Here is a 23263-nt window from a genome sequence, read left to right on the forward strand (position 1 = left end):
TGTTCCATTTCTCTGGCAGCCCTTTCCTTCTGGATTTCGGCTTCTCTGGTGGCCTGTTCCATTTCTCTGGCAGCCCTTTCCTTCTGGATTTCGGCTTCTCTGGTGGCCTGTTCCACTTTCAAAACTGCTTCTTGTCTGGCGTAATGCAGTCACACCTTGGCGGCTTCTGCCTTGGCTTTGCCTGGGTGGACTTACTTGATGTCGCTCTACTGCCCTTGTCGCTGGGTGCCATCGACTTGATCCCGGATCGAGCTGACATTGCAGCACTTGGAGCACCTGATAACGCCTGGGTGGGCTTACTTGATGTCGGTTTACCGCCCTTGTCGCTGGGCGGAGTCGACTTGATGCTGGATCGAGCTGACATTGCAGCACTTGAAACACCTGATAATGCCGTTTTTTCACTGTAACGTTCTCCTTCGCGTGTAACGAAACGCCGAATTAAACGTCGAGATAAACCACAGTCAATAAGAACCAGATCGCAGTAAGATTAACCATTTTCTGTTCACTCTTCACATTAACATATGGTGAAAACTGTTGATAAAACAATACAAGATTGATACAGTATTTGTTCCTTCCTTAATATCACATTTCAATTGTAAATACTTGTAAAGGTGACTATAACAACATTACACTAAGGTGCAGTATACAGGCAGAGTTTACCTGCTCCATTGACTACTTTAAATACACTTCCATGCAAACTATCCGCAACTCTTTAACTAACGAAAGCATAAACATTATCGACCGTCGTTACTTCTAACAGGATCGGCATTAACATCTTAGTTCAATATATCGATTATCTATTAACTTACAGCATTGCTCTCACTGTGATTTCTCATGCCTGCAAAACAACTTCTGCTCAGGTGTGCCTCGTGGTGAGCCCCCACCCTCGCGTTAATTTCAAACCGGTATTTTCCCACAAGACGCGGCGAAACCGGATGTGACGTCATCGCATGCCGATATATTTTACATGCAATGAATATACTTTAAACACTTCTAATTCTAACTAGAAAATACTATCGAATGAATTACTAGGTGAAAATATTATAAACTAAATAACTGTCATAAAGACAGCACACTAATACCCTTCTGGAATTTTCCAACCTAAATTAAATATATAGGAGGCCCAGGACTAATAGCAATGTTGCAGTTAGTGTTTTGATAGGAATGGGAAAAAGAGGATAAGATGAGAGATGGTATTGATCATATCCTTCACTTCAAATCTTCCCCTCTTGTTTGGAAAAGGGCAGGTATTCATGATTTCTGATGTGGACAGTTTGACATCTGCCTCACTCAGATGTGTGAGCCAAGGGTTTTAGTGTGAGTTAAGTATGCAGCCAGATCTACAGTCAGGATAGGTTTGAGAATCAGATTTAGTGAATTATTATCACTGATATGCAGTACCTATAAAAAGTATTCACCCCTCCCCTTGGAGGGGATCAATCAATCATGTTTGATTGTTTTAAAACATTGAATCACAATGGACACTGATTAATAGAAAAAGATTTTTTTGTGTCAAAGTGAAAACAGATCTCTACAAAGCGATCTAAATTAATTACAAATATAAAATGCTAAATAATTGATGGTATAATTATTCACCCCTTTCAAGTCAGTATTTAGTAGATGCACCATTGGCAGCAATTACAGCCTTGAGTCTGCGTGGATAGGTCTCTATCAGCTTTGCACATGTGGACACTGCAATTTTTCCCCATTCTTCTTTACAAAACTGCTCAAGCTCTGCCAGATTGTATTGGGATCGTGAGTGAACAGCCCTTTTCAAGTCTAGCCACAAATTCTCAATTAGATTGAAGTCTGGCCTCTGATTTGGCCACTCAAGGATATTAACTTTGTTGTTTTTAAACCATTCCTGTGTAGCTTTGGCCTTATGCTTGGGGTCATTGTCTTGCTGGAAAACAAATCTTCTCCCAAGTTACACTCCTCTTGAACACTGCATCAGGTTTTCTTCCAGGATTTCCCTCTATTTTGCTGCATTCAATTTACCCTCTACCTTCACAAGCCTTCCATGGCCTGCTCCAGTGAAGCATCCCCACAGCATGACCACCATGCTTCACGGTAAGGATGGTGTGTTTTTGATGATGTGCTGTGCTCGGCTTAAGTTTAGTCTGGTGGCCAAAAAGCTCAATTGTGGTTTCATCAGACCATAGAATCTTCTTCCATCTGATTTCAGAGTCTCCTACATGCCTTCTCTAGCAAACTCTAGCTTAGATTTCATGAGAGTTTTTTTCAACAGTGGCTTTCTCTTTGCCACTTTCCCATAAAGCTGTGACTGGTGACGCACCCGGGTAACAGTTGTATGCGCAGTCTGTCCCATCTCAGCCACTGAAGTTTGTAACTCCTCCAGAGTTGTTATAGGTCTGTTTTGACATTGAGTGTGGGTCTTCAGGCTTCTGTACCTCTTCCCCAACAGTAGCAATGAGAAGAGGGCATAGAAACATAGAAAAACCTACAGCACAATACAGTCCCTTTGGCCCACAAAGCTGTGCCGAACATGTCCCTACCTTAGAACTACCTAGGTTTACCCATAGCCCTCTATTTTTCAAAGCTCCATGGAGCTATCCAGGAGTCTCTTAAAAGACCCTATCATTTCAGCTCCACCGCCACCACCGGAAGCCCATTCCACGCACTCACCACTCTCTGCGTAAAAAAAAAACTTACCCCTGATATCTCCTCTGCACCTACTTTCAAGCACCTAAAAAAACTATGCCCTCTCATGCTAGCCAATTCAGAACTGGAGAAAAGCCTCTGACTATCCACATGATCAATGCCTCTCATTATCTTGTATACCTCTATCAAGGCACCTCTCATCACCCGTCACTCCAAGGAGAAAAGGCCGAGTTCACTCTATCTATTCTCATAAGGCATGCTCCCCAATCCAGGCAACATCCCTGTAAATCTCCTCTGCACCCTTTCCATGGTTTTCACATCTTTCCTATAGTGAGGTAACCAGAATTGAGTACAGTACTCCAAGTGGGGTCTGACCAGGGTCCTATATAGCTGCGACATGACCTCTTGGCTCTTAAATTCAATCCAACAAATGATGAAGACCAATACACCGTTCGCCTTCTTAACCACAGAGTCAACCTGTGTAGCAGCTTTAAGTGTCCTTCGGACTCAGACCCCAAGATCCCTCTGATCCTCCACACTGCCAAGAGTCTTACCATGAATACTATATTCTACCATCATATTTGACCTACCAAAATGAACCACCTCACACTTATCAGGGTTGAACTCCCTCTGCAACTTCTCAGCCCAGTTTTGCATCCTATCAATGTCCCACTGTAACCTCTGACATCCCTCCACACTATCCACAACACACCCAACCTTTGTTTCATCAGCAAATTTACTAACACATCCCTCCAACACTTCCTCATCCAGGTCATTCATTAAAATCACAATGAGTAAGGGTCCCAGAACAGATCCCTGAGGCACACCACTGGTCACTGACCTCCATGCAGAATATGACCCATCTACAACCACTCTTTGCCCTCTGTGGGCAAGCCAGTTCTGGATCCACAAAGCAATGTTCTCTTGGATCCCATGCCTCTTTACTTTCTCAATAAGTCTTGTATGGGGTACTTTATCAAATGCCTTGCTAAAATCCATATACACTACATCTACGGCTCTACCTTCATCAAAGTCACATCCTCAAAAAAATTCAATCAGGCTCGTAAGGCATGACCTGCCTTTGACCATGCTGACTATTCCTAATCATATTATGCCATTCCAAATGTTCATAAATCCTGCCTCTCAGGATCTTCTCCATCATCTTACCAACCTCTGAAGTAAGACTCACTGGCCTATAATTTCCTGGGATATCTCTACTCCCTTTCTTGAATAAGGGAACAAAATCCGCAACCCTCCAATCCTCCAGAACCCCTCCCGTCCTCAGTGGTGATGCAAAGAACATGCCCCGGATGAGAGGGTCTTTAATGATGGATGCTGTCTTCTTGAGGCACCGTGGTTGTGAAGATGTCCTTGATGGTGGAGAAGGATGTCCATTTGGTGGAACTTGCTGAGTCTACAACCTTTTACAGCCTCTTGTGATCCTGTGCATTGGAGATTCTATACCAGGCAGGGATGCAGCCAGTCAGAATTCTCATCATCCTATATCAGTTGAAATTTGCAAAACTCTTTGGTGCCATATCAAATCTCCTCAAACTCCTGATCACATGGAGCCTTCTTTGTGATTGCTTCAATGTGTTGGGCCCAGGATAAATCCTCTGAGACGATGATGCCCAGGACCTTGAAGCTGTTGTCCTTTCCACCACTGATTCCTCATTACAGAGTGCTGTGTGTTCTCCCAGCTTCTGCAGTAACAATGAATTCCTTCATCTTGCTGACATTGAATGTGAGTTTGTTGTTGCTACACCTTTCAAACAACCGATCTTTCTCACTCCTGTACACCACCTCATTGAGGAGGCTACAAGTTTTGTGGACTGAGCTGTGATTAGGTATGTGTCAGCTTGTCTGGACAACTCACTGACTTCTATTTCCTACTCCTTATAAATGCCCCACAATGTAGTTCCCATTCAATTAAACTCAGTGGATTCACTAAAAATGTATTATTTCATTGTGTAACGTAAATAGGAAGTGAAATAAATGTATGTTGAAGTATTACCAGGGATAATAACCAATATTATGGAAAATGAGTGACGTCTCATGGGTGCTGGATTATCCAAGTTTTACTTTTATGGCACAGGTGGCAGGCTGCTGCTTTGCATGGAGTTACAGATTGGCATGTTCTCGGTGTTGGATGGACACGTAGAAAATGAGGTTGACTAATTTAAGTAAAGGACAGCATGCAATTTGAATAATGGAATTTGAGTCCTGCATTAATCTTAAATAACTCAAGATAATGTGCTTTTGAAATTTAATCAGTATAATTCACAACTGTTTCATATGCAAGGCTTAACATAACCAGCTGAGTAATGATTATAGATTTTGTAATTTATTCATGAATGAAAATTGATCAATAGCTCCTCAGTAATTCAATATTATCACTTGAAATTAGTGTATGTATTTTCATGCAGCTAGACCATAGTTCTGCTTCATTTGTACTGAAGTCTTTTCCATAAACTTGACCCCTCACTTCACTGGTAATATCCAATAGCAAGATAAATAATGATATTGCTGTGAGACAAATTTCTGTCATGCAAAACTTGAACTAGACTCATTCAGTGCAGTGCAGATGATTGCAAGGTATGTTACTCAAGAGCAAATGCTTGCAGCTGTGCCTGGATCAAAGATCTTCACAGCTCACTTTCCCTTCAATGCCCTCCCTTCCCCCCACCCCCACTTCTGCGAAGGGAGACCCACTTCAGTTCAGCATTGTTGGTAGGAGTTCCCAAAGATGCCAAAATTGATTTATTGTTGCCAATTGTACTGAGGTACAGTAAAAAACCTTTTTTCGTGTGCCATCCATTACCACGGTGCAGTACTTGCCCTAGGGAAGTTTTGCATATTTTAAAATATTCATAGAAATGTATTGTTTAAAAATGTTGACAATCACTAATTTGTCAATAAACAGTGGAATTATTAGCCACTAAGCAGTAACTACTTTGAAGGTTGCTTTAAGTTTGTCCCGCTTAGGTCAGATAGTAAGTCACCTCACCCTATCTGCATTGAGTGCATCGGTATGCACCATTATAACTGCCTGGATTCTTGATTATCTGTGCAACCTATCCATCCCAGTAGTGACAGCTGACCTATAGCTTGGTCATTCTAATGGCATTCACGATAAAACACCCACTACTGAGAGGATACCATTCTGTACACCACCTAATTCAAATGGCAAAATCCCTTTATTTTTCATTCTTTATGGATGTTTCTTTTACGGTTGGACTATGTGTAGTACACCTTTTTATGAAGATGAAATCCAGTCATAAAACTACATTAAGGCTATCAGCCCTTCCATGAGCAACCAAGTGCAGCTCGCAATTGCTTACAACATGACCACCATATCAACATTTGTACTGCACATTCAAAGTAAGGAATGTGCTCCTATTAGCTATATGAACCATCAGGACCCATTGGGGATACGGCTCAACCTTCAGTTACAGGCCTCATTCTGTAGAGGAGAAAGAAGTGTGACATCAAAGAACTTTATGGGCTTTATCATGTATCAATAGCCTTTGGAATTCAGAGAGTGTATATTGAGTACATCAGGTGTCCACATGAGTGGAGGCATAAGAGCTGCAGATGCTCAAATCTGGATTGACAAACAACCTGCTGAGAAACTCAGTGGGTCAAGCAGCAACTGTGGGAGGAATGGTCAACATTTCAAGTTGAAGCCCTTTCTCAATACTGGGAGTGGATCTTGCCTATTCACCCTCAGTCCTGATATAAGGGTTTGACTCAAAATAATTTCCTCTCTCAAATTCTGCGTGACCTTCTGAGTTCCTCCAGCAGTAGCTTGCTGATCCAGATGGGTGAATGTAACGTCCAGAACACTTACATAGAATTGGCAATTGAAATGTATTTTAAGACATCCACAAAGCTTTTAAAATACATTCCATCTACCAGTGCCCAACCAACGGCATAGCCAGGATAAATATTGTTTCACTTCTTCAATTTCATTTCGCCCAGAATTGTTCTCTCTTCAAATTGAAACAGTTCAAAGTTCAGGAATTCTACAGCAAATGAGTTTCTTTGTCCCCTAATCAGTTTTCAAGTGTGTTATTGAGGAAACTTTTTTTAACCCAAGAGTATCATTTTATGATTTTAAGGGACTCTCTTCTATTCAAGTTCATATACTGCTACAAATGGTGCATTATGTGATTCTCTCAGGATGTAATAGAGCATGTTTCCAAAGTTAGCCTTGAGCCAAGCTGAGAGACCCAGTGCGGTTCTTAAGACTAGACTTTGCAGGAACATACTGTGTTTTGTATTTGTCTCTCTTCATCTTTGTAGGTAGTTTTATTCCTTCTAATAGGTTGGTACCTGATACAAAGATGACATTTTTGATTAAATGTTTTATATTACATGCAGAAGCATGATGGACAATTCACAGTCATTCAGCTGGTCGGAATGCTCAGAGGAATTGCCTCCGGGATGAAATATCTTTCAGATATGAATTACATTCATCGGGACCTTGCAGCAAGAAACATTCTAGTCAACAGCAATTTTGTCTGCAAGGTTTCAGATTTTGGGTTGTCACGTGTGCTAGAGGATGACCCAGAGGCAGCCTATACAACTAGGGTAAGTGGATGGATTGAGCTACAATTTCTAGCGCTTGGGGGTGAGGCCTGATTTAAATTATTGCATCCTGTCAGTGTACCTCAGTTTACATACTCACAATGTCAGAAGATTGTGTTCAAACCCAAGATCAAAATTCCGATGACATAATTCTCCACTAACAGAGCGGGACAACAGAACAGGGAAGGTCTATAAAGTAGATCCAAGCCACCTATTGATAGTAGATAGTCCATAATAGTTGCACCTTCCTTCCTTTCCTTTTCAGAGTCCTTGGCTTATCATTAGTTCAGGGCCATCATTTTGGTTTGACCTAGGAGTCACAAAAAACTCTCTGCTTAGTTTTAGCAATCTAATAGAAAGTCACAAGAGAATTGTGGTCAACCTGGAGTAGAGAAGCAAGTGCTTCCAATTAATTACATTCATTTTTTAAATGACTGATTTTATGGAAACATGGTTGCTTACACAGATCAGTAAACCTGTGAAACAGAATCAGAGAAACAGTATCAAGCAAAAAGAAAATTTCTAGCCATCGGCCTTGTATAAAAGTATTTTACTGTTTAAGTCCATAACCTGTCATTCCATATCCTCCCCACCCCTCACCTTGTAAATTAATTCATTTTATGTCCTGGTGTCTGTCAGATGTTACCTTTGAATCTGTTTCCACTTTTTCCTGGCACCATATTGGAAACGTACTCTCAAAGTTAGACCCCAGCCATTGTAGTGTAAAAGCAGATTGCAATTTTTCAAACAAAATATTAACAGAAGTATGTGATGCACCATCAATAACTCTCTGAGACGTGAGGCGAGATATCGGCTTTTATTGACTGGAAGAAAGAGCAAGCAGCAATTGACCACCATGCTACATCCTGGAGACTGAGGGCAGGGCTCAGGCCCCAATCGCCTTTATACTGGGGTCTGTGGGAGGAGCCACAGGAGCAGTCAGCGGGGAGGGGGGGGGGTGTCCAGACAGGTATATGTAGTTCACCACAGTATGGTATCAAAAAGGCTGGGATAAAGGAGGCCCTTGAAAGTTCCTTCAAAGTATAAACTTATTATGCTGACCATAGCTGATAAGAGCTTATAGTGTTAATTTAATTAAATCAATAAGCATGAGAGTGTAAATTGACTAATTCTGTTACAAATTAGTCAACAAATGTGAATCAGAGTCATAGAGCATGTGCATAGGTCCTTCAGCCCAACATTTGTGTCAGACAAATTATCACAGAAGCTCATCTCCTTTTGTCCATATTTCTCTGAACCTTTCTAGGTTGGCTATGTACCTCTCCAACTACCTTTTAAGAGCTATTGTTTTACTTGCTTCAACCATTTCCTCTGGTAGCTCATCCTTAATATAGATTATATATATCACTTTCTGTGTAAAAAAAATGTCCCTCATGTTCCCATTAAATCAAATCATAGCAACCATGGGGAAAAAGACTAAGCGTGCTCATCTTATCTGTTCTCCTCACAATCTTATATTCTGTCAGAATACCTTTCAGTCAGTATTTATTTATTTGTTTGATTGTTTATTTACTTATTGAGATACAGCACCGGCTAGGCCCCTCCAGCCGCATCAACCAGCAACCCTTCAATTTTAATCACGTAACAATTTTCAATGACCAATTAACCTACCAAGTGGTATGTGTTTGGACAATGGGAAGAAACCAGAGCACCTGGAGGAAGCCCACGTTGGGGGTGAATGTGCAATCTGCTTACAGGCAGTGGTGGGAATTGAACCTGGGTCACTGGTACTGTAAAGCGTTGTGCTAACCTCTATGCTACTGTGCCACCCCATGCCCCAATCAATATTGTCCTAGCCTATCCACTCGATCCTTATAAATCAGGACAAGATTTGCTCAATGGAGATGTTAACAACTATATATTTATGCATGATTTAAATCAAATATCTGCATCTCAAGCATTTTGCCTGCATACATTTTCAGGGAGGAAAGATCCCCATCCGATGGACAGCCCCAGAGGCTATTGCCTACCGCAAATTCACTTCTGCCAGTGATGTGTGGAGTTATGGGATTGTTATGTGGGAAGTGATGTCATATGGAGAAAGGCCTTACTGGGAAATGTCCAATCAGGATGTAAGTAGCAAAATCACATGCTTGGCTATGGATTTTTTAAAGATGTATTATGGTTTTTTAAAATGTACTATCACTTATCCTTGTGATATTCTACAATACATTACAACAAGAGTCACCAATACATATTTCTACACTGCCAGTTTGCTCCCTTCCCTTTTATAAGGATTTGTCCTCAATAGAACTGTTCATTCTCATAGTATATCAACATTGTGTCCATTTTTGATGACCTTCATTTTAATGTCACTAAGTTGCAAATTTTCAATGACTTTTCTCGCCCCATTGACTGAAAGAATGAATGTATTACCTCTCCTTATTTATAATAAACTAAATGTTGCTCATGAGATGGAACGGGGCACCTCAGCCTGAGTAGTAGCTAATTTGTTATAAAGGACAAGCTAAGAGAATAATATTTAGGCTCACCAAGGTAGCAGATGATTCAAAAGCAAAGTTTCAAAAGAGAAAATATTAAATCCTGCCAAGTTCCTAATATAAATTTGCCACAGTTCAATGGTTGTGTTATGTAGCACAGTAGGCAGAAAGGAACATGTGAAAGTGGGTGACAATTATGCCAAAATAAATATTTTGAGATTAAAAATTATATTTATTGAGAAAAGAATTTAGATAGCTAATTGCTAAGTTAAAATAAAATGCTATAATCCATCCCCAGGGGACTAATCAGACTGATTTCTGAAAGGACTGATTGAAGCCTGTATATTGTATTTTTGAATGGTCATCTTGGTCCTTCAATGAGGTCAGAAACTCTTCAGCAACATTGACCTCTAATAAGCCAACAAGTCTCTTCATCAAGATCAACATATTTTGTATATATTTGAAAGTTTGCTGACTGCCATTATTGACAGCAGCTTCTTATAGCCAAATCTATTTTAACAAGTTTTTATTCGTAACACTTTTGTTCCATAGGCTGAGCCAAATCTTTCCAAAAGAAAAGTTTCTAAAATTGTTTAAACAACTATTTCTTATTACTGATAAAATTATAAGGGCATATTATTCAAAATGCCAGTGGCTCATTTGAATACTTACTCCAAAGAGATTATTATTAGCAGTTGCTACTTAAGAATCAGTTCTCACCTGTATCTTCTGATCAAGATGCTATCAAAGAATTGCTTAACCTACTGCATCTATTAAATTTGTCTCTATGCACATGTCAATAGACTATTCTTCCAGAACACTGACTAAAATTATCAGAAGTATTTTCTAATTAATTTTTATATTGTTAACATTTTTACAATAGTTTGGCAATGCTGTGCTTCATTTCAGTTCTAACATACTCTATTTTATTTATTAACAAAAATGTGTGAAAAGTGCTTTAGTTCCTTGGGATTTGTATCTTGCAAGAACTAGTAAATGTATTAAGTGAAAGACGGGATAAAAACTTTTGCATCCACCACAGGTGATAAAAGCAATAGATGAAGGATATCGCTTGCCTGCACCAATGGATTGTCCTGCTGTGCTTCACCAGTTGATGTTGGATTGCTGGCAAAAAGCACGTGGAGACAGACCGAAATTTGGCCAGATCGTGAACATTCTTGACAAGCTGATACGAAATCCTACTTGCCTAAAAACATTAGCTAATGATGCAGCTTGGTAAGACTAATCACTAATAATATTGAAATACAAGTCTAACTTTTCAAAGATCAAAAGGACCAAGATGATTGAAAGAAATTAGTTTGAGATATAAAGAAGTGCTTCAACTTCTGTCAATTTTCTTTTGTGTAATCACAGGTCAGGCAGTATGTTACAAGATCCATGTACTCCAGACACTTCCACCATCACTACAGTAGATGAATGGCTTGATGGCATCAAAATGGGCCAATACAAAGAGAATTTTTCATCAGCTGGTTATGCCACATTGGATACTGTTGTATACATAAACAGCAGGTATTGTAAAAAGTGATGCTGAAACAATGGATTCCTTGTTTTAAGATCTTGAGCCTGTCATTTAACTGTTACTAAAAATATGACTCCGCCTTTACATTTAACTAGTTTGTAACCACTATGAATCTTTGATCTTATAACCCATTAACTAAGCTAGTCAAACTCAAGGTCAGATAATATCTGTAATTAATTTGCATTATAGAATTGTTCTAACATAAAAGTAAGTTAGTGCAGAAGACTATTTGGCCTATCTCTGCTAGCTCCTAGTAAAACAGTTCACCCATCTCTTACCCCAGAAACTTCTGCAAATCATTTTCTCTCAATTGCCCATCCAGTGTCCTTTTGAAGACTGATTGATTCAGTTCCCAACAGGCAGTAAACTTTAAATCCTGACAGACTATTCAGAAGTTGTTTTTCTTTGTCCAATTAACTCTTTGTATCTCTTGCCCAAAATGTTAAATCTGTTTATCTTAGTCCTCGATCCATTTGATAATGGGAAAACATCCTTTTGTTTGCCCTTGACAAGACAGTACACCTCCATCAAGTCTCCCCTCAACCTACTTTTTCTCCAAGGAGAACAATACGAGCTTCTACAACCAAACATTTTAGCTCTAATCCTTCTGCCCTGGAGCCATTCTAATAAATCCATCTTGTAACCTTTCTGGCCTCTTCAAATCATTCTTAAAGCATCATGACTAGAATTGTTTAACCGGATAGACTGGGAGACCAAACCTCAAAACTGACATTTATTTAACCATTTTGCGATACATTTCTCAAATTGTGCTGTGGGTTAATGCTCTACTTTGGAAAATGGAAAGCTTGTATACAAAATTTTGTTTTTCATTTAATACTTCATCCCTACAATCGCCAAGATTCTTTTCCATAGTGAATACTGAAACAAAGTATTCATTATGTATCTCTGCTATCTCCTTCGGTTCCATACACACTTTTCCACTTTCACACTTGATTGGTCATATACTCTCACGTCTTATCCTGTTGCACTTCACATGCTTGTAGAATGCCTTGGGGTTTTCGTTACTTCTGGCTATCAAGGCCTTCTCATGGCCCCTTCTGGCTCTCCTAATTTCATTCTTAAGCTCCTTCCTGCTAGCCTTATAATCTTCTAGATCTCTATCATTGCCTGGTTTTTTGAACCTTTCGTAAGCTCTGCCTTTCTTCTTGACTGGGCAAGTTAACTCTGTGGTTAAGAAGGCAAATGGTGTATTGTCCTTCAGCAACCATGGGATTGAGTTTAAGAGCCGCGAGGTAATGTTGCTGCTATATAAGATCCTGGTCAGACCCCATTTGCCTTCTTAACCACAGAGTCAACCTGCATAGCAGCTTTGAGTGCCCTATGGACCCGGACCCCAAGATCCTTCTGATCCTCCACACTGCCATGAGTCTTAACATGATTAATATATTCTGCCATCCTGTTTGATCTACCAAAATGAACCACCTCACACTTATCTGGGTTGAACTCCATCTGCCATTTCTCAGCCCAGTTTTGCATCCTGTTGATGTTCCACCATAACCTCTGACAGCCCTCCACACTATCTACAACACCTCCAACCTTTGTGTCATCAGCAAATCTACTAACCCATCCCTCCACTTCCACATCCAAATCATTTATAAAAATCACAAAGAGAAGGGGTCCCAGAACAGATTCCTGAGACACATCACTGGTCACTGACCTCCATGCAGAATATGATCCATCTACAACCACTGTTTGCCTTCTGTGGGCAAATAAATTCTGGATCAACAAGTTAAGGACCCCTTGCATCCCATGTCTTCCTACTTTCTCAGTAAGCCTTGTAGGAATGTCAGGAAACCTTCCTGAACACACCTAACAACTCCATCCCATCTAAAACCCTTGCTCTAAGAAGATGCCAATCAATATTTGGGAAATTAAAATCTCCCGCCACGACAATCCTGTTATTATTACATCTTTCCAGGATCTATCTCCCTATTTGCTCCTCTATGTCCCTGTTACTATTGGGTGGTCTATAAAAAATACCCAGAAGAGTTATTGACCCCTTCCTGTTTCTAACTTCCACCCACAAAGTTTCTGTAGGCATGACCTCCTCCTTTTCTGCAGCCGCGACACTCTTGCTGATCAGCAGTGCCACGCCCCCACCTCTTTTGCCTCCCTCCCTGTCCTTTCAGAAACATCTAAAACCTGGCACTCTGAAGTAACCATTCCTGCCCCTGAAACATCCAACTCTCTGGAATGGCCACAACATCATAGCTCCAAGTACTGATCCACGCTCTAAGCTCATCCACTTTGTTCATGCTTCTTGCATTAAAATACACACATCTCAAACCATCAGTCTGAGCACATCCCTTCTCTTGTCACCAGTCTATCCTCCCCCTCACATTATCTCCAAGCTCTCTCTATTTGTGAACCAACAGCCCCTTCCTCCACCTCTTCAGTTCAGTCCCCACCCCCCAGCAATTCTAGTTTAAACTCTTCCCAATAGCCTTAGCAAACCTCTCTGTCAGGATATTGGTTCCCCTCCGATTCAACTACAACCTGTCCTTTTTGTACAGATCACGCCTGCCCCAAAAGAGGTCCCGATGATCCAGAAATTTGAATCCCTGCCCTCGCTCCAATCCCTCAGCCACGCATTTATCCTCCACTTCGCTCTATTCCTATATTCACTGTTGTGCAGCACAGGCAGTAATGCTGAGATGACTATCTTTGAGGTCCTGCTTCTCAACTTCTTTCCTAACTCCCTAGAGTCTGTTTTCAGGACCTCCTCCCTTTTCTTACCTATGTCTTTGTTACCAATATGTACCACGACATCTGGCTGTTCAGCTTCCCACTTTAAGATATCGTGGACGCAGTCAAAAATATCCCGGACCCTGGCATCTAGGAGGCAAGCTACCATCCGCATTTATTTCCTGCATCCACAGAATCGCCTGTCTGACCCCCTAACTATACTATTACTGCTGCCTTCTTCCTTTCCCTACCCTTCTGAGCTAATGGTGCTAGTTTCACAAGAAATATTCTATGGATGAACTCTTGCTATTTTTTATGCTGGACTTTGATGATAGATTTATTTTGAGTTGATGTGTAATTTTGTAACATTTGTAACAAAACTCTAAACTTGGTCACAAAACCATGTACAAGAGAAGTGCTGTCACTAAATTTTTCACGTTATCAAAATGTTGTGTGGTTTTAGCATGCAGTTTTGGAATGCCTACCTGGTATTTCCCTATCCCTTTCTTCATTGTCAGTGGGAGATTGGGGGTTTCTCTCTAATATTCTACCCACTATCATTAATTGGTCATTCTCTAGATTGAAAACAGGATTAGGTCATCCTGACACATAGTTTTGCATCTCTAAAGAATTTGCTGTAGAATTCATCATGGCATACCTGCCCCTCAACCTTCAAATATTGAATATTCCATTCTGCTTCCTAACTGCATAATGCTTATCACTTACTACTTGTTCTCCTGTGGCGTTCATTATCAATTCCTCCTTTACCTAGCAGTTCATGGTTTTGAAAATATCATTATACTTAACCTTTGCTATAGCAATTCCGCATTGCCTTGGTTAATGTACTTTGGTTCCATTCTGGTTTCCCTCCTAATTGGGTTTGAATTCTATCCTGACTTTTGTAACTATTTTGAATATAGATTTGGTGCAGACGATTCCCCTCAGTACTAGCTTTGCCAAATCCCATCTTTTAGTCAGATGTTACATATTTCATGCATCATAGTTTTGTCCCTCCCCTTCAAAAATCTCTGCAAGCCTGAGATTTTCAACTTATTTTTTGGTTATTAGTATGACCTACAATTAAAATTCATTTAAAATACAGTTAGTACAGTGAAATGCATGATTTTCTAATATTTTCATTACCAATCTTGGCTTTTTCATGATTAAAATTTTGCTTTCATTCTAAATTCACAGCTATTTATATAGTTTGGTGCCCCACTAAAGAGATAAGAGTACCAGTGGAATAGGTGTACAAAATATTGAATCAAGCTGGTTGTTTTAATTTGTTGGTCTGATTGACTTCTCTCTGTCTCTTTTTAGTGACCTCTGCAGAATTGGAGTGACATTAGTTGGGCACCAGAAGCGGATCCTCTGGAGCATTCAGAACCTTTACACCATGGCCAACCAGATACATGGAACACACATTCAAGTATAACAAAATCGCCAGAGCAAAGCAGAGTGGTTGGACTGTTGGAGAAAATGAAAGCTACTGAATGTCCTGCTTTCTTCCTCTAAATGACTGCTCTTTTATCACTAATGCAGACAAATCAGCCTTCCTTCAAAACCCACACCCAGCATTTATACGGCATGCCCAGCAGCAAGATAATTATCAGCACATCTCATTCAAACTTTGCAATGAGAAAGAAAAAGGTGTGCTGAAGAGTCATTGTATGATTCATTGCAGGGAAAAGGGTAGCTTTTTAAACGTAGACTTTGTGTTCTACAGACGATACTTTACAATAGCCATCTCATTTCTTATAGTTTTATTTTTTACCTAAATCTCAGTGATAATTGTAAAAAAAAAGCTCATTACTGGTACAAAGCAGTTAAACTAGTCCAGCAGCTACTGATATAATAAATTAATATTCCATTGATGTGCTATCCCATGCACAGAGTTGGGAGTAGGATTCAGTTCATTTGAAAATAGCTTAAATGAATGACTGCTGGGTGACTAAATACACGGAATATATAGAATCAGTTGCTTGTGCTCAAGTAGATCAAAACTTGGCCATATTTAGGGTTTTTATTCTAAATTAGAAGTCACACTGAAAACAAGTTACAGAGTTAAATGGTTAGGAAAGCCAAGGTCAAATTAACTGAAAATTATTGCTTAGGAAATTCTAAGCATGGATCTTCAAGGCTTATTTAATATTTGATGGGGTATGCCCAAATCTTTTGAATTCAACAATATTAATTTACTGAGCCAAGTATAGGTGATTAAATCCTTAACCACTAATTGTTAAAGAGGAACACCTGTCATATAATATTATACACAATAAGCCCACAGTGGAATTCAAATTAAGATCTGAACTCAAATTACAAAATGGAGATTGGATGCTAAGTTCAACATATTGAAGGTGAGCCCTACTGATGTGAACTATATTGGTAGAAAGTGAATGGCTGACAAGTGAGAGCCATGAAATTATACAGACAAGGGACCGAATCTGGGATGCAGAACCGTTGAAGAAACTAAAAGAATAGTTAAGTAATTGCAGATTTCAATTTTGATTGTGTGTTACAAAAAAAAAAGGATTTCTCTCAAAAAAAACAAAGCTTATTTTTGCTGTCAAATTAAGAGGCAATAATACAGATCTGTTGATTGGAACACTAGACATTCAAATTGTCATTGATGCTATCATCATTATGTACTATGTATGAAATATCTTAAACCCGCTGTATCAAGCATAACTTACTGCATTTATTAATTTCTCAGACATGGACAGTATTTATTGTACAACCCTACCTGCCCCTGATGAGAGTGTGATCAATTACCGTCTGTGACTGATTTAATCCTTCTGATGATGGAATTCTGCTGTTCAGCAGGAAGTTCCAGGATTAAAGGCCCAGCAACAAAGAAGGATAGTTCTGAATCAGGATGTTGTACACTTGGAAGGGGAACCTGTAGATGTGGTGTTCCCATGCAACTGCAGCACTTGTTCTTGGTAGTGAAGGATATGGGTAGGTGGAGTGTCCTGGGTAACTGCAATCACATTTTGTGGATGATGCGCATAGTGGCTAAATTGTGGAACTACACGCTGTATAATGCACATTTAAATAGTCCATGTTTTGCTATACCATTGTGTTATTTTTTTTCTTTCCAGTTACTACGTTCAGAGTTAGAGTTCAGCAAGTACATAAGGAGGAGAGGTGTACGCAATGCAGATTAGTGCCCTGTCAATCTCAACTCTACGTTCCCTTTGATATGCACATACAAGGGGTGATTGATAAATTTGTGGCCTAATGTAGAAGGAGATGAGTTATACAGCTCTCATTACATGCACAAGCAGGTCAACTCTTTGAGTGAAAATGCAGAAAGTTTGAATTTAATAACTCATCTCCTTCTACCTTAGGCCACAAATTTATCAATCACCCCTGCTGTGGACCGCTCCTGAAGGTCCAAGACAATGACTTCTACAAAGGAAGGATCCGTATGCTCCACAACCACAACTAAGTGTGTAAATGTAGGAAAAGTAAATGTGCTAGGTTTTCTAAAATTGACTCCTTCTGCCTTAGGTCATGAACTTATCCATCACCCCTTGTAGGCTCATGAACAAATCAAAGGAAATGTCAGCAGAAATAAATACCAAGGAGAAGAAAGTTGAAATCAGTCACAGTGAAATCATTTTTAGCTATGATTTCATATGAAATACAAAACTACAACCGTTTATTTTTCAGTCCCGATGAAGGGTCTCAGCCCGAAATGCCAACTGTTCATTTATTTCCAATGATGCTGCCTGAGCTGCTGAATTCCTCCAGCACTTTTTGTGTTTTGCTATATGTTTTTAACATCATTAGCTCTCATTCTGCTACACACTAAGATAGGGACAGGGCAGCAATAAACCTTATCTTTCTTTGGGTCTCATTGCTGCTCAGAATTGCCATTATGCAGGTTTCTGAGGATTGAGATATTTTTTCTTCCCCCTCTCAGCCAACATGAAAACAAGATTACCTGAGTATTGGAGGGTAGCTAATGTTATCCAACTTTTTAAGAAAGTAGGAAGAGAGGGAACAGGGAATTATAGACCAGTTAGCCTGACATCAGTGGTGGGGAAGATGCTGGATAAAAGATGAAATAGCGGCATATTTGAATAGCAGTAACAGGATCGGTCCAAGTCAGCATGGATCTATAAAGGGGAAATCATGCTTGACTAATCTTCTGGAATTTTTTGAGGATGTAACTATGAAAATGGGCATGGGAGAGCCAGTGGATGCAGTGTACCTGGACTTCCAGAAGGCCTTTGATAAGGTTCCACATAGGAGATTAGTGGGCAAAATTAGTGCACATGGTATTGGGGGTAGGGTACTGACATGAATAGAAAATTGGTTGGCAGACAGGAAACAAAGAGTAGGGATTAACGGGTCCTTTTCAGAATGGCAGGCAGTAACTAGTGGGGTTCCGCAAGTCTCGGTGCTGGGACCACAGCTATTTACAATATACATTAATGATTTGGATGAAGGGATTAAAAGTAACATTAGCAAATTTGCAGAAGACATAAAGCTTGGTGGCAGTGTGAAATATGAAGAGGATGTTAGGAGAATACAGGGTGATTTGAACTGGTTGGGTGAGTGGGCAGTTGCATGGCAGATGCAGTTTAATGTGGCAAGAACAGGAAGGCAGATTACTATCTGAATGGTGTCAAGTTAGGAAAAGGGGAAGTACAATGAGATCTAAGTGTTCTTGTATATCAGTCACTGAAAGTAAGCATGCAGGTACAGCAGGCAGTGAAGAAAGCTAATGGCATGTTGGCCTTCATAACAAGGGGAGTTGAGTTTAGGAGCAAAGAGGTCCTTCTGCAGTTGTACAGGGCCCTGGTAAGGCCACACCTGGAGTATTGTGTTCAGTTTTGGTCTCCAAATTTGAGGAAGGACATTCTTGCTATTGAGGGAGTGCAGCGTAGATTCACGAGGTTAGTTCCCAGAATGGCGGGACTGTCATATGTGGAAAGATTGGAGCGACTGGGCCTATATACGCTGGAATTTAGAAGGATGAGAGGGGATCTGGTTGAAACATACAAGATTATTAAGGGATTGGACATGCTAGAGGCAGGAAACATATTCCTGATGTTGGAGGAGTCCAGAACCAGAGGCCACAGTTTAAGAATAAGGGGTAGGCCATTTAGAACAGAGTTGAGGAAAAACTTTTTCGCCCAGAGAGTTGTCGATCTATGGAATGCTCTGCCCCAGAAGGCAGTGGAGGCCAATTCTCTGGATGCTTTCAAGAAAGAATTAGATAGAGCTTTTAAAGATAGCGGAGTCAAGAGATATGGGGAGAAGGCAGGAACGGGGTACTGATTGTGGATGATCAGCCATGATCACATTGAATGACGGTGCTGGCTCGAAGGGCCAAATGGCCTGCGCCTGCACCTATTGTCTATTGTCAGATTTCTTTCTGTACCTACTACAATCTGAGAAGGAGAAGTATAATAAAGGGGAGTTAAGAAGGGAATCATTGGAGAGTTAAGGAGGAATCTGGAACTGTTGAACATGAAGGATTGTCCTGTAGAAGGCAATTTTGTCCAATTTGTGACCATTAAGAACATTTTTTTATATCTTTCCTGCCCCTTAGTCAACTATACTTGCTACAATCTTCTAAGGCTCATACACGTAGATTCCAAACAAAATTCCATCAACAAATATTAAGTTGATGCTAGGACCTAGAGTATATTAACTGAGGCAATTATATTTTTCACTTTAGTATAATTTAAGTTAAATGTTACCAACACTTTTTTAAACAAGCAGTCACAAATCAAAGTTTGAAGTTAAAAAAAACCTGCAGATGTTGGGAGTCACACTATAATGGAAAATACTGGAAAAGTTTAGTAGGTCAGCCAGCATCTGTGGGTAGAGAAACAGTCAATGCTTCAGATCTGTGACCCTTCATCAGAACCCACAAAGGTGACAGACCAGAAATATTGGCTCCATCTCTCTCCAGAAATGCTGCCTGGCTTGCTAAGTTTTCTCATATTTTCTGATTTTGTTACAAATAAAAAGTTGAATGATTATTTTCTGATCATTTGTTAATCTTTATAGAGCAGGGATTCCCAATCTTTTTTTATGCCATGGATGCCTACCATCAAACTAGGCGTCCATGGACCCCTGGTAGTGAACCCCTGCTATAGATTCATTTTGATGGATTATGGTCAGAAAGGACAAAGATTCTTCTGTGAATCTTTGTTCAAAATAAGATGTACTTCTAACTGTTAGCAATGGAGACTACACAGGAAATCATTCCCCATGTAAACATTATGAAGTTAGGTGGAATAAATTGCCTTAATGACATCATTTCCAAAAGATGTATTGAATTGGTATTATGAAGCTCAGCTGTTTCTTATGTAAAATCCATAAAATTAAGCTCATTGCTCAGAACCAAAATTGCATATGTTTGGGGAAGGGAGCTAAACAGTGGGTTTACAAACTTTTTTTACTGGAAATATTTGTGGACTGTCAGTGGGAAAGATTCTGGTGATTCTGGAGCAATTGTTGAAAGACATCTTTTGAATTACTTTGAATATTACAAGGTGGGCACTCTTTGTATTAAGCACCAGTTAGAAATGTGGCTGCATTAAGTATCATCCATCCCACAAATGTTAATTGTACCAATGAAGTGATGAAAATTGTGCAAGTAGTTATGTCTGTTTTTAGGCCACCAACGGCTAAGAGTATTACAAGGCCATGAGTCCCAAATTTACCGCAGGAACCTATTGGAATGCTTGTATAATTACAATTTTTTCAGCAGTTCTAAAACCAAGATGTCACAATATCATGTTATATCCACTCCTCTTACCCAAGTGTGACTTTGAGTTGCTACATACCCACATTACTGCATTAGAATGAAGCTGAAACAGTTTTACGTCAAGTTGGTCAATCTGTGTAGTGTACACAATCAACAAAGAAATAAACAGTAAGGATAAATGGGTGGGGAGATCTGAAAAGGATAGGACAAGACTGAGAAATGTAGCAAATAAGGAGAAAATGAGATGGTTGAATAAGAGATGCTGATTGCACCATGTTCAACTGACTTTTACAAATTCAATATTTTAATTCATTTGAAGACAAAGTGAATAGTAATAGCTTCTTCAAGGTAATTTTCTTTCAGGTTTCAAACATTACGTGTCAATTTACTCTCTCTACGAAGAACAGAGGAGTTTTTAAAATACAGAGCTCCGCCATTTTGTATCTGCATCATGGCAATAGCAGAACAGGAAACAAATATTGTACCATATTGTATAAAATGTACAGCGTAACTGACTTAAGTATAGAATGTTTATAATTGTGAATTTTTAAAATTACTAAAAGCTGGACCAGTTCCATCAGTATGTGTAGAATAACTGAACAAAATGGCTTCCATTTGGAAAAGTCTGCATATTTGAGAAGAAAGTAACATTTGCGATAAACGAAGGGTAACAACTCTCCTTTGTGATACATTTTTATTGAAAGCACTTAGGACTGTGCTAATCAAACAATTGTATTTGGAGGCTGAACACAACTGGGTAACATGACATTGAATCAGTTGTATTGAATATAAACCAGAGGTGTTCTCAAGTTCACTTATTACCTGAAATTATACATTAAAGACTGCTTCATGACTTCATGCTCAGTCCTGAAGAAGGGTCTCGGCCCAAAATGTTGACTGTTTATTCATTTGCATAGATGCTGGCTTGACCTGCTGAGTTCCTTCATCTGTGTGTGTTGCTTCATGACTTATAAGTATTTTAGAATGTTTGGTCACGTAGGACACCAGACAAGTCCTGCAAAAATAAAACAAATACAAATGTGCATAGGATAACAGTGGTACTAAAATTATTTTCTCTTCCTCTGTCCTCATCCCCAATACTTAGCAAGTTATTGCAATATGAAAATTAGATAAATTGAGCTAGGAAGCAACACAAGTAAAGTGATGGTCACTAAGGGGTATGGGAAGATTATCTGGAATTCTCACTCTGGACACTAGTTTTACTGTAGCACCTTGCAAAGTCAGTTCTTCTGGCATTATTTCTGTAGGCCACACGTGTCATGGAACTGAAGGTTAGCAAGTATTCATGAATTTGCCTAGAGTTATTAAGGGGTTTTTCTCATAAGAAATAGAAGCAATTGGTATTTCAACCTTTTGCCTCCACCCATGTCAGTTTAGTAACGAATTTTTGTAATCGAGCAACTTCCTAATAAAGGGTCGGAACATTCTGAGCAATGAGAGCATTTACTTTGAAACCATTTGATGACTGTCTCAATGCTTTTTATTGTTACCTGTTGTTCTTGTCGTCAGCCCAGTCTGTTGGCACAGCTCTAAAGACTGATGAACCTGGTCTCAGATGAGTGTGTGAGATACGAAACTGTGGCCTTTTTGCAATGTATGTATTAATTTATGCTTCTTAATTTGTGAATTTTATTCTCAGTTTGCTGTATTTAGTGGCCATTGTTCCTCCATATTGCTCCAAGGAGCTTGCTGGTGATGCATCAGCTTGGTTTTCATTTTTATGTCGCTGTAATAAATATGCAAATATTTTTGATTTTTTTTCCACCTACAAGACTTCTGTCTCCAACTTATTCTACTCGTTGTTGACTGATGGAACAAATTTCTGCAATCAAGTAATCTTCTTTTTCCTAATAGCATTTAGGATTCCCACTTGTAGGACACACATTTAGTAGAAAGATGTTTCCTTTGATCCATACACTTCAATTGCAAGGAGTCTCTTTCACCCAACCTGGCCACATCTTTGACATTACTATTTGAATTATCTTGCCCAAAATGGGAGCCCGTCAGCCTATCGAGTTTACACCAACTATCAACCACGTATTTACATGAATTCTGCATTAATCCTTCCTTTAAATTCTTTTCTCATTCTCATCATCCTCCCTCACCGCATTTTCTACCCCAATCACCTACAGATGAGTGAACAAATGACCTACCAATCTGCATGTCTTTGTGATGTGGGAGGTAACTGGAGCATCTAGAGGAATTAACACATGCAAACTCCACAAAGCAGCTGCTGAGTTCGCTGTTCCCCTATGCTGTTTCTAATTCAGCACATCAATACTGCATGAACAAGGTGCCAAAGTGTTGCATGTCACAGTATTATCAAAGACCCATGAGAATCCAGAGTTATTTCCAGGGAGCCAGCGTTCTTCTGAATAACATAAGGAGCTCAGACGTTTACCGAATTACAAATGTGAGACTGAATTCAAACATTACATAACTTTTGAGAACTTACAGTTATGGAAAGCAGATTCTTATGTTAAAAACCTGGAGAAAAATATACATTCTTCACTCAGAATTAAGTTAGAAGAATCATATTGATTTTGTTTAGGTAACATCAAGCAATTCATGCCAACCAGCAAGGAAATT

The 23263-nt window shown here is 39.5% G+C and overlaps 1 protein-coding gene across 1 annotated transcript in view; it reads left to right on the plus strand.

Annotated features, from left to right (window-relative positions):
* epha4b (eph receptor A4b) overlaps positions 1–22438 on the plus strand; it is a 364912-nt gene extending 342474 nt beyond the window's left edge. The window contains exons 13-17 of the mRNA XM_059949034.1: positions 7006–7215; positions 9156–9305; positions 10717–10910; positions 11049–11204; positions 15241–22438. Of these exons, the coding sequence (XP_059805017.1) occupies positions 7006–7215; positions 9156–9305; positions 10717–10910; positions 11049–11204; positions 15241–15355 (825 nt within the window). The 3' untranslated portion in view covers positions 15356–22438. The remainder of the gene's footprint in view (positions 1–7005; positions 7216–9155; positions 9306–10716; positions 10911–11048; positions 11205–15240) is intronic.
* The last annotated feature ends 825 nt before the right edge of the window (positions 22439–23263 follow it).

This window comes from Hypanus sabinus, chromosome 2 (assembly GCF_030144855.1).
Source record: "Hypanus sabinus isolate sHypSab1 chromosome 2, sHypSab1.hap1, whole genome shotgun sequence".
Taxonomy (NCBI): domain Eukaryota; kingdom Metazoa; phylum Chordata; class Chondrichthyes; order Myliobatiformes; family Dasyatidae; genus Hypanus; species Hypanus sabinus.